The sequence below is a fragment of the Anser anser genome (genome assembly GCF_964211835.1).
Source record: "Anser anser genome assembly, chromosome: 1".
Classification (NCBI taxonomy): domain Eukaryota; kingdom Metazoa; phylum Chordata; class Aves; order Anseriformes; family Anatidae; genus Anser; species Anser anser.
In genome coordinates, this window is record NC_139720.1 from 57,612,279 (window position 1) to 57,625,073 (window position 12,795).

At 43.1% G+C, this 12,795-nt stretch overlaps 1 protein-coding gene across 4 annotated transcripts in view; it reads left to right on the forward strand.

Moving 5' to 3' along the window:
• The window catches only part of SYN3 (synapsin III), a 235,377-nt gene that overhangs the window by 92,188 nt on the left and 130,394 nt on the right, over nucleotides 1-12,795 (forward strand). For all 4 annotated transcript variants that reach the window (XM_083824343.1, XM_083824341.1, XM_083824342.1 and 1 more), the window contains 2 exons: nucleotides 3,575-3,731; nucleotides 10,790-10,879. In XM_083824343.1, the coding sequence (XP_083680469.1) occupies nucleotides 3,575-3,731; nucleotides 10,790-10,879 (247 nt within the window). The remainder of the gene's footprint in view (nucleotides 1-3,574; nucleotides 3,732-10,789; nucleotides 10,880-12,795) is intronic.

A 12,795-nucleotide genomic window follows, 5' to 3' on the forward strand; every position in this document is an offset into this window, starting at 1 on the left:
TGCAAAGGAAGAGCAAGCCATGGGCACCCGTAGGGTCTGCTTCACAGTGGGGTGGCCGATCCTGTCATGCATCACTTGGAGTACTGAAGGGCTTATGCTGCTGTGGCTGTGCCATCTGCCAGAGCCTGTGGCCACGTGAGCTGCAAGGAATGCTCTTTTCCGTTCCAGAGGAAAACACGATCTCACCAGTTATTTCAATCTGAAAATTAAACTTTTCCAGTCTCCCGATTGTTATTTTTTTATTATCATTATTTTTAAGAAAGGATTCTTGTACCTTTACACCACTTTGGGAATGAGCAACAGACATTTTAGTGGCCTTTATTTTGCTGGCAAGAGCTAGGAGCCAAACTGCAGATGAAAACAATGCCCTCAAGGTCTAAGAAAGGGCTTCTGTAAAAGGGTGGTGGCCAAATATAGGCTTCAGTTTTCTCCTGAAAGCTTCATCCATCCAGCTGTCATGCTAAGGAAGACTCCTGGCTTCAGCTAAGTGTCTGCCATGCAGCCCAGGCACTGCACCTACATGCAGAGCACAGCTCATAAGCAGCATGTTTTAAATGTGTTCTACTTTCAGCTCCATTTACCTATGCCATCTCCCTGTGCGCTACGTGTTTGAAGCCCACTGGGCTCCCTTGTTTTCCTCCTGTGACCAAATCCATTTCTTGTGAACTGTCTTTAGCAGGAGTCTAAATACAGCTTTATTCAGGACCATCTATGGTCATCATAATGCTGGCTGGACAGATCTATTGAAGTTGAAGGGCTCGTGCTCCTGCCATTACACTCTTAGTCCTGCCAGACTGGGGTGCTTAGGACCTGAGCTGCTGAGTTTGGCTCACCCAATGGCTTTGGCAGTGGTGTTTCAACTGCGGGACTTCTGCCGAACCTGTCTCTCTGCCAAGGTTTTGAACTTTCTGTCATGTGAGATGCTATTGTGTTGGGTTGAAATAGAAAAAGAAAGCAGTCGTACTACTGGTTATTCCAAATCCAAGGCTCGCTATTTAAAGATTTACACTCCAAGAATAAGGGGTAGCTTGCAAAAGTAATCTTCCACCAAAAAAAGTATGAATCCTCTTGTGTGAAGCAATTAAGTTCTTTTCTCTTCAGTCCACTTGTAGCCCCCGTTACTCAGCTTTCACACTGCCACTCCCACCACGATCATTCATTTTGCTTTTACTGTCTGCAACCTTTCCTAGCCCCTCGTCTCACATTTTGCCACTGGTCTCAGCTTCTCCTTTACAGACGTCTCACAGAACCCAGGGCTCTCTGGCTGATGTTTATTCGCAGCTAGTCCCAGACCCTGCACTCCTCTGCCTTGTTCTCAGTATCCATGGGAACATCATTATTGTCCCACAGTGCAAAAGAGAGATTCAGTGACCACCTTCACTGTAGAGATTCACTCTTCATCTCCTGCATGAGAGAGTGCCCTGCCTTCCTACATGATGCAGGCTTTGAGAATAGGCTTTTCTACATTTATTCTGTATTCTCGTGTCCATCTTCTAAGCTGAAAAACTCTTCCTTTGCCAGGATCTGAAAAGACAAGAGCTTTTTTTTTTTTTTTTTTAAACTTTTGGCTAGCAGAGCTAAAGCCACTGAAGGCAGCTTCCCAGCCACTGCTTGTCCTCCCCCCAGCTGGCTACACTTACTCACATGCTTCCTCCTCACCGTGGCACCATGATCCCACCCTGCAGTGTCAGGGAGATGCTCAAGGGCAAAACCAGCAGCTTCCTCTGGGGATACCAGAGCGTTGGTCTCAACCATTAGCTGTGAGGCCCCAGTAAGTGCTGTTCCCTAAGTCAATCTGAGGGAAGACAAGCCATAAGAGAGATCGGTTCCTTCTTCATGTTCTCTGCAAGCAGTATGAAGGAGGAACGTGCCTGAAGCTCCTGACCCCCACAGGCCCCACAACTGTTTAGTGAATCAGTGGAGGCATGGAGTCCTGGTCATAGGAAGCTGACGAACCCTTCCTGAGGACCTGTGCCTGCCTCTGGGCTGCTTTCTACATGGCAAGTCCAGCAGAATGGAGGAGTTAAAGCTTTCCAAGATTTGCATTCATTTGCTGTTTCTCAGCAGGGGGTCACTGCTTGCTTCACCCCCATTGACACCAGGGAGGTCCATAAATCAGCCACACAGTGATAGCGCAACCCTCCCGATGCTCATTATGCATCTCGCTGCTGGAGGAAAGCACCACCTTTGGTGCCAAGTACATTAGGGAACACGCCTGGGTTTAAAAACACTCCATGGGAGGGAATCACAACATTTCCAAACATTGGCCTCTTGCATCACAAAAGCAGAGCATGTGCCTCGCCATGTCTAGAGCAAGGACAAAAGCCCAAGGCCAACAAACAAAATGAACAGCTCTAAAACAACAAAGCGGCTCTGGGTTCTGTATACAGTGTTTGTTGCCACAATCTGGCCCAGACTTACCATCTCCGATTTCCTTGCCAGAATGATGGAAATATAAATAGGGGCTATAAACCCAGCTCATATATCCAAAGGATTGAAATTATAGTCTCTTAGCAAGGAAAATGTTCGAGGGTAGTGAGGTAATGGGACCTGGTTACAGAGCTCATTTCTCTGAAAAACTTTAATACAGCATGGAAATTTTTCCAATGTCCTTGATGCAACCTTTGTTAAAGTATAAAATAATCCCCCATTTCAGTGGAAAAGCCCCTTCTGTGCCTTCAAGAATGAACTGCTGAGCTCCATTTTGGAAACAGTTTCTTTCCAACTGCTGTTTCCAGAGATTTCTGAAGGGCTCCAAAGGCACAGAATCACCAAGGAATGAGATCTGGCTGTTTGCAAGCTAACCCATCGCCTCTTGGCTTACCTAGAAAGGGCCTCACTTTTCTGTCAGTTTGCTGAGAGCTGCTGCTGTTGAACCATAGGAGTCCCGGCTCCAGTCTTGCTAAATAATATTCTGGAAGTCCATGCCATGAGTCACAGATCTGGATGAGGGTCTCTGCTCATTTGATTAATTACATTACAATGCCTGTCCTTTATTTGTTGACTCATAGCCATAAGAGCCTGGGATGTGCTGCGTATGTAGTAAACTGATTAAAGGGGGAATGTATGTAAATGCATGGATGCGTACGATAGCTTTTTGAAATCCCTCATGATCTTCCCACCCACTGGGCATTGCTTCAATATCGAGTTCAATCGTCAGGAAACAAATTTGCTCCCTCATCTGCGTAGCACATTGCAATGAGCTTGCCAAATACAGCCAAGCTTTCTGAAAGAAAAGAGAATCCCCCCACCAGTGAATTTATGACCCTTGGCTTCCACGTGTGTCTTGTTCTTGTGCATGCCTCAGTGACATGGAAACTGTAGAAAATCTGTTTGGCCTCTTTCTACACTCTCATACTTGCAACTATGTTGGAATTTTCCTTCTTTTTTTTAATGACTATGGTTTTTTGTTTGTTTTCTTACCTTCTAACGCAAGCAACACATGAGGAGAGGCCCAAAGACGAGCAACATGTGTTAATGAAAATAAAAGGAGAAAGGCGGAGAAGAAACAGGGAGAGGCTGGAAGTACTGCTGAGTGTGGAAAGTAAAATGTCACTCCCCATGTCTCTTCCAGGTCCTTCAAGCCTGATTTTGTCCTGATCCGGCAGCATGCGTACAGCATGGCGCTAGGAGAGGACTTCCGCAGCCTCATCATCGGCCTCCAGTATGGTGGCATCCACACCGTCAACTCCCTCTACTCTATCTACAACTTCTGCAGCAAGCCCTGGGTGGTAAGTGATGACTCAGCTCCACTGCATGCCAAAGCCGCAAAGCAGATACCTGGTACTGATAGAGCACCAAACTCAGCCTCCAGAGTTCTTTCACAGGAATTCACCTTTCTAGGTTAAAACCACAGTCTAAAAAACCTTAGGAATTCAGCTGGGAAATCTTGGGAAAAAAAAAAAAAGGAAAGAAAAAAATATATATGAGCACTGCTCCTTTATCAGCCTCTGTAATATCAAGGTGTTATTTCCTCTCAATGAGTAGGATGTGTTTCACCTCTCCCAGTCTCTGCTGTGTCAAAAACAATAATACAGTATAAGGCGGAATAGATGAATAGTAAGAGATTAATAATAACAGATCAGTAGCATGTCTATGTCCTGACCAAAACACAGGAAGAAAAAACTACCTTAAATGAAATATTAACCTTCACTGTTTTAGAGGGTATCTGAACTACACTGCTAGGATCTTTCATTAGATAGATGCTTGTGGTAGCCAGCTGCCCCATCCTAAGACTATGATTATCTATTTCTTGCAGAAGTGCAGTAGTTTGGGTGTATCATTCTAATGTATCTTGTGCTCTCTTCCTACTTCTTCTGAGTGGTGCTTTGTTGCAAGAAAATCAGCTGAAAAGAAAGGCAAGAAAGGGAAAGAGATGGTCACTTCAACAACTAGGTCTAACAAAACAAAAAAAGGAACTTAATATGGCAGAGACATTGGAAAGAGGCAGAAGAAAACAGGAAGATGTATAGAGTTTGTCAGCAGTTCCAAAAGGAAGTGCAAATTTATCATAAGGTGTTGGTTCTTTTAGCCTGAAAGACTGTACCTGGGAAACTCCTTGGGCTCCTGGGGAGCACAAGACGGTGTTTTGATATTTTACACTGGGAGCCTCCTTCATCTGTTCTTTAAATTTTGTCAAGTTCACCTTGTAATCTCAGGAAACATGACAAAATATAGCATTGGCTTTTCTCAGCCCCGAATCAAAGTTTACAATAACCCCCCAGACCTGTTATGACCAACTCTAAGTCATCAGGATCTGAAGGAGCAGGACAGCCTGAGGAATGAGGCTGGCAGGGAGGAGTCAGATGTTGATACCTTTCTGGAGTCTACATCTGGGTCTCCAAGCAGTTTCATTGCAAAATACCCTCACTGATCACTGACACTCCCAGAATGGAAATATTCCACTGCATTGTTCTAGGTGTAAAGCAGGGAACTACAAGGTATATGGATGTGCCAAGGATAAAGCACTTTCCAATATATCCCCCCATGGAATATTTAAGATACGTTTTTTAGGGATTCCCCCTACTCATTGCACAAATATAGTTTGGGTGGAGTCAACAACCAACTTTTTTTTTCCTTGCAATAAATATCCTTCAGTGTGCTGATTTGTAGTTCAAATCCAGCTGAGGTCTGTAGTGATTCAGACATTTATTTCCATGACTATGCAGTGTTGGATTAACTCATCTTTTACCAAAAAGGTTCCAGTGTTACAGATAGCCTTCTCAGTTTTCAGCCCTTTTATGACATTTGGGGTTTTCATTGAGACCAAAGATAGGGTCCTGTCTTTTCCAAAAACATTGCAGTGCAGCAATGCTCCAGGTAACCCAGATCCTCTCCTCCAGGGGAAAAAAAAAAAAAAATCATTTTTCCATCACGCTACAGGTGCATGATGCACATTTGCCCTCAGTTGTCATTTGAGTGATGAGGGTCGCTGGGAATGGAAAAGAGAGGAAGAGAGGGATCAGTGGAAGGTTCAGTACAACCCTTTGGCATTGTTTTCTACAGTTAGCCTGACACACTACAAGCATGTTGACCCCAGTGACCAGACAAAAAGCCTCTGCACTTATGCTGGCTTTTGCTGAGGAAGACAGTCATGTGGTCTATTCCATCCGATTTGGGGTTTGAGTCTGTCAGGGTTTAGCTGACATTTTTCAACTGATGCCTTGTAATTATGCTTGTGATGGTGTGCAGGGACCTCAAGATGTAACAGGCCTATTTTTAGGAGTCTAAAATAAAAGAAAACAAACAAATTCAGCACACTGAGGAAAAAAGAGAGAAATAAAAATAAAAATAAAGCAGGGCTGGCAAGGCAGTGTGGGATAAATTGGCTCTGCCAGTAACTCAGCTCTAGATATTCAGGGTCTGGTTGTGCCATGCTTTTCTCATGGAAAATATAGCTAGCTCACACAACTGTCCCAGAGAAGTCAAGGAAACCACTTGCAAACAGAACAGGTTTACAGAGTGCCTCCTTTTCCTATTGCTCCCCAATAGACATCACCCCCAAAGACAAATAATTGTAATGCACTAAGTAATCTAAAACCTAAATGGGATCTGAGCTGGCATTTGGCACTGCTGAAATTTTATCAGGTCAAAGTTAGCTCTGGTAGAGATTGTACTGGGGCATTTGAGGGCAAGAAGCCTCACTGGCAGGAGAATCAGAAGATTTTGTGATAGCTGGGAAGTGAGAGAGAGGCACAGAGTATTTCAGTGCATGTTCCATTTTGATTGCAAAACAGGCATCTTGAAATAAGGCATCTGCTTAACAAAGATTATTGGAAACTTTTTGGACATACAAAATGGTTGAGATACATGAAGAAATGAAATTAAATCCCCTGGGAAAATATGCTTTTCACTCTCCCTTTTTTTTTTTTTCCAAAAATGGTTCCATTTCATAGAAATGTTTATGATTTTGTGGAGGGGGATGGAAGGAAAACTGTTTTTCCTTGGCAATTTTCAAGGATGTTTTCTCAGCAACTAATTACAATCAGCTGAATTTGGGCTTGAGTTTACTCAAACATGCAGCTCCACTTTTTAATGACATTTGCCAGGTTTCCAGTACTACAAATTTCTCCAACGGTTAAAATTTGCATTAAACACAAGCACAGTTTAAAATAGACATTTCTGAAAGAAAACCAGACATATTCAGGGGGATTTCGCACACTGAGAAACATCTACGCAATCCATGTTTTAAGATGATCACAGAATTATTGAGAAATAATGCTACAAACATGCTAAACATAGTGCTTCAATCTTTTAAAAAAAGAAAATTTGTTGTAAAAGCCACAATACAAAATACAATGGGAACAATGCTGAGAGTAGTACTCATATTACATGCAGAAATGTCCATAACTGTAAGACAACTTTTGCATCTGTGAGACTGCAGGTAATAAGAAGTCTTAAAGACAGTCATCCATATAGTCAAAGGAAACTGCCAGCTACACTGTTATGGACTGTCAAGAGATAGAGGCTCCCTGGTGACCTAGATAGACACTTTAAAACAATACAAAAGGACTTGAGATGCTCTGAATGGATCTTTTTTCTCTGGAAAGATTCCCTGCAAGTCATTCTGATATCCTAGCAGCCAGGCAAGGCATTTCACTTGCTTATATGTTCCAGGTGTCTCAAACCCAGATTGTGCCACGTTGCCTTGCCCTGTGTCTTGCTCTGCAGTCTGGATGCAATCTCAGTAAAACCTCTGGAGCCACAGAAAGTAAGAATTGACACCAAAATGTGGAAGGGGCAGTTATCTCTAGCTGAGGTGCTGACTGTAACAGTCCTACCCATCTAAAATGCACTGGGAGTAGCGATTTGAGCTCTGCTATCAGGTATCTGAGAGGTTCCGTAGCATTCAATATGGGTGTCTCTTTGCCAATATCCTGTCCTTAATAACAGAAAAGAAGAGAAAAGAAGAGAAAAGAAGAGAAAAAAGGAGAGGAGAGAAAAAAGGAGAGGAGAGGAGAGGAGAGGAGAGGAGAGGAGAGGAGAGGAGAGGAGAGGAGAGGAGAGGAGAGGAGAGGAGAGGAGAGGAGAGGAGAGGAGAGGAGAGGAGAGGAGAGGAGAGGAGAGGAGAGGAGAGGAGAGGAGAGGAGAGGAGAGGAGAGGAGAGGAGAGAAAAGAAAAGAAAAGAAAAGAAAAGAAAAGAAAAGAAAAGAAAAGAAAAGAAAAGAAAAGAAAAGAAAAGAAAAGAAAAGAAAAGAAAAGAAAAGAAAAGAAAAGAAAAGAAAAGAAAAGAAAAGAAAAGAAAAGAAAAGAAAAGAAAAGAAAAGAAAAGAAAAGAAAAGAAAAGAAAAGAAAAGAAAAGAAAAGAAAAGAAAAGAGAGAGAAAGAGAGAAAGAAAGACAGAGAGAGAGATTTTGAAAGACAGAAGGAAAGAAAGACAGAAAGACAAAGACAGAAGGAAAGAAGGAAAGAAGGAAAGAAAGAAAGAAAGAAAGAAAGAAAGAAAGAGAAAGAAAAAGAAAGAAAGAAAGAAAAAGAAAGAAAGAAAAGAGAAAGAAAGAAAAAAAAGAAAGAAGGAAAGAAGGAAAGAAGGAAAGAAGGAAAGAGAAAGAAAGAAAGAAAGGAAAGAAAGAAAGAAAGAAAGAAAGAAAGAAAGAAAGAAAGAAAGAAAGAAAGAAAGAAAGAAAGAAAGAAAGAAAAAGAGGAAGGAAGGAAGGAAGGAAGGAAGGAAGGAAGGAAGGAAGGAAGGAAGGAAGGAAGGAAGGAAGGAAGGAAGGAAGGAAGGAAGGAAGGAAGAGAATTGACCCATGAGGGTCAATACCATGATCAGAACATTTTTACATTGGTCCAGTGAGGAAGCTCCCAGGCGGCTGAAGCTCTCACCTGTCCATCTGAAATGCCTGCCATTTCAGCAACAAAGAGCTGTGTGCTTCGATAGGAAGCCCAAGGTACAAGCTGGAATGCTGTGCCATTGTTCCAGTTACTTTGATCGAGCTGTTTTCCTACAGTAACATGGATGTCACCCCAACGTCACAGTGTCCGTGGTTTGCCAAGGGCTGCGTGCACATACAGCAAGGGGCATGTGCTGCTCTCAGCCTGGGCGTTTTTCTCCTTCTCCTTGTCTCTGTCTCATTCTGCTTAAATTTTAAGTCCTGTTTGCTCACTTTGCTAGTCAAAACAGGGCTTTGTTTTTCTTCTCTAGGATGTGCAGGACTAGCACAAGTAGTTAAGAGAAGCAAGCTGTCCTCCTTCCCCAACATAAATACCCTTCTTGCCAACAATAATTATTCTACACAGGGAGTTTTTCTCTTATCTACTGATGCAAGTGAGGGGGTGGTGGTGTTAGTGAAGGGATATGCCAGCTCTTGATAATTCCTGGGTTTTCTTAAATGCCACATTTTGACCTGCGAGATTAGCAACAGGATTCTTCACATTTGTTTGCAAATGTGCTGGCAGCTGCCCCTTCAACATGTAGCCTGGGTCTGGCATGCACCCTGCAGCCAATTTTTTTTTTTTTTTGCCTGCTGGCTGCTATTTTTTTTCACACACATATCACCTCTTAACCTCCCAAAGGGGTATTTCTTATTACCCACCGAGTCAAGCTCCAATTTCTTGCACAGAAATGCTTTTGCTTAGACCAGCCCAGGAAATGGGACAGGAGCCCTAACACGGATACTCAATGAAATCCCTTCTCAGTAGCTCTCACTTTATCTGCAGCGTAACCTTGAGGTTGCAGTGTGGTACATTTGCTGCCTTCAGCCATTCCTCAGAAGTGCTCAGAGCATGTAAGATTATGCAGCCCATATTACTGGGACAAAAGGAAGCTTTCTTTCCTTTCCCCAGATGTCCTCAGGTGATACAAAGATCACCTGCAAGATGACTGCATTCCTACCCTTACTGGGGAACTTGAAGGAACTTGTGGTAAGGACTTACAGTGAGACTTGGCCCAGACTGGAGGCCTTTTGTTAATTTAACTCAATCTTACCAAATTTCAGAGGACTTGGAAGCTTGATTCAGTTTCTAAATCATTTTGCAAATAAGACATCAATGGGGAGTGAGTTCAGCTATGTCTCCCAGCTCAGCAGGAGCCTTGATTCTCACTGCTTTGGACCAATCCCAACCACTTTGTTCTCTCAACAGTCACGCAAATAATCGAGCTGCAGTATGCAGCTCTGTTTCCCCTTCTTCAAGGCTGCTGGTCTTCACCAGCAGCACTGCTGGTTCTGCCTTGACCATGATAATAGGGCTCTGCCTCTTCAGAGGGGAAGGGGGATAGCTAGATGTGTGACTGAAGAATCTAACGGAAGGTTTCTGTCGTATACGCCACCTCATACTCTCTTTTATATACTAACCCTGTTTTGGTAACTTTTTATACCATGGTATCTCAGGGTATCAAGGTTCTGTCTTAGACAGAGGTTTGGTTGTTTTGTTTGTGTTTTTTTTTTTTTCCATCTGATCAAGGACAGGTTATATAGGGAGGCTGCAGGAACTATGGAATAGTCTGAAAGTTCACAGATGGCCAAACTGGAGCAGGATCTCACTATGCTACGCTTCTGTTGGGGTTTTGGAACATAACCAGAAATCAAAACCTACTCCTGTCACGGGGGGCTTTAGGTCTGTGTGGGCACAAGCCTGACTGATAAACAGTTTGTAACAGTGGTGATAACCATGATGTTCATGCTGACAGGCTGGGGCAACGGCAACATGAGACATGTCAGTGGGCGGTGAGGAGTAGATGATCTCCCCTTTCTCCTGCCCTGCTTGGGTGGATGTTGGGAGACCCTCAGCTCATAATAAATAGCAGTTATGATTGGCTTATGATTAGCTTGTGCTTCCTTGGTCTAGCAATCAAAGCAGGTTTTCCTCTAGTCACCCTTCTCCCTTAACAATTCTCCCTCCCTTCAGCACAATGGGTAAAGGTGCCTTGCTTTGCTTTGGCCATGGGACAAAGATGTAAGGGAGAGCTTGGGTTTCTTTTGTCTCTGCTCAGGAGTGGTGGCACTGATTTCCTGCCTGGTCACTCCTCTGAGCCCTATCCTCTGCCAAGATGGGCCTCCCACCCTTTCCCCAACCACCTTTGGAAAGTAAAGCTTATTCATAGCAGATCTGTAACTAAACCCAAACTGATCCCCTTCTGGCTCTTGAACCCCTCCTCTTAGTCCAAGGTTTGTGTATACCGTTCAGCTTGGCCCTGGGTAATTACAGCGAGTACTTTATCTATTTGCTCTTCTCAGTTCTCTCACCTCCTTCACCAGTATCTGAATGTTTTGCAAGAACTTACCTGTTACACAATAAGCCACTGACATCCACTGTGTCTTGTTTTTTTTTGTCTCCTTCTATCCACCCGAAGTTTTCTCAGCTCATTAAAATCTTCAGCTCACTGGGTCCTGAGAAATTCCCCCTTGTGGAGCAAACGTTCTTCCCAAGCCATAAGCAGATGGTGAGTACCTGTGCTTTCTTCTGACTCTAGCATGGGCAGGGGAGAAGCAATGAACGTGAGTTGTTTATGATATGTTGAAGATTTGGGATGTGGGCAGAAAGAGATGTTTGTTTCACAACATCAGTTTGCTTGGCCTGTCATGTCACTGCCATCCATGAAATGTTTATCGGCCTGACTAGGTACTCTGCGAAAACTGGACTTCTCATAAAAGAAGTTGTTTCAGCTTGTAATGTTTCCTTTGACCAGTGGCTCTGGGACTCTAGTCTTCCTGTCAACACCTAAATATCCTGTGTTCTGCATGGCTACTGGACACTGTCCCAACATCTTAGGGCACCTTCCAAAGAGGTATGCACAAGTGCCCGCTGCATTTGGCTTTGGTCCTGGAGAATGTGGTTGAGTGGCTTTATTTAAAACTGTTGATGTCTCATTTCCTTTGGGTTACAAGGATGACTAATTATTGGCAAATTTTTCCTCCCAACTTACATTGGTCAATTAGTGGCTCTTTTTACCTGGCTGGAGTTTTCTTGAGACCCTCTGTTTGTGAACCATGACCCCATGTGCAAGGCACCAGATGGCTGAGTTTATTTCCCTTTGATTGAGAACTCAAGTGGGGTTTAGAGCCTGCAGGTTGAGGGTGTTGCAATATCAAACTGGAGCTAGAAAACATTCAAATCCCTCCATTCCCACAGATTCCTTGCTATGCTGTGGGCCAACCACAATGTGTAATAGGGTGTGGGCACCTGATGGCAGAAATTGGTGCCGAGCGGGAGCTTCAAAATGCTAAAAGAAACCTCATTTAGATTCTTGCAAAAGATCACACTGGTGCACACTAGCTACCTGAACGCCTTGAAATGTCCTTGCTTTAGCTCTGTGTTCCAATTCTCTGTTCCCTATAACTGTCCTGAGGGGACAACAGCACTTCCATACCTCAAAGGCACATTGTGAAGGTAAGTACGGTCATACTGTGAAACACTCAAGTAATGCAGTGGTAAGAGCTGTATTAGTGTTTAAGACCAATAAAAAAATGCATGGTCCTTATACATTGAGCAAGAGTTGGTTATAGATTTTTTAAGAAAAATTAGTTCTTAAATCCTGTTGCATTTAATCACCACTGATTTATAAAGAGGGATTTGTGATATGAGTAATGCCTCAGGACAGTTTTGACTTTGGCTGACTATCACTTCAGGAATGGTATTTTTGGAAGATTTGATTAGGCTTTTCATTACAAATATGTTACTTGGCAATTTAGCATTATTTTTATTTCTGGAAATCTGACTCCTCCGCATGTAAACACATTTATTACTGGTATAGTAGTTTGGTTTAGCAAAGCACTGATCTTAATTTCATGTATTTGTCATCTTTATAACTTATCACCTACTTGCAGATGCTATTGCTTACTTCCTAAAGAATACAGGAACCTTTTTAAACTGTAGATAATCTCATCTGAACACACACTATTGTTGACATGCAAGCTTAAGTAATCTGATTTAAATCAGTCACTTTCCAAACATTTACACAGGCAACAATCCACTTGGGCAAATTAAGACCTGCCCTTCCCAGGTGGGGGGTCTGCCCTTCTCTTCTGCCTGGGGCAAATGAGTCTGTGTAACTTCCTAAGATCTTTCTAGATGCATCTTCACAGTATCCTGGGCTGATAGGATGAGTGAGTGTAAGGGGCTGAGAGTGTAAGTGCTTATGCCAGGCAAGCTGTTTTGCAGCCATCACTCCATCAAATGCTTGTGAAACTTGCCCACTGTGCATCAGCTTCTCAATGTGTCAGGAATCATAATGATATCCCCTCCCCAGTCTTTTCTTTCCTTTCCTGGAGATTTTTTTCAAGCTATTCCAATTAGCACTGGCACTTTGGTGGCTGACCCCCCTGGAATGTTAATAACTAGAGTTATGGTGTTACTTCT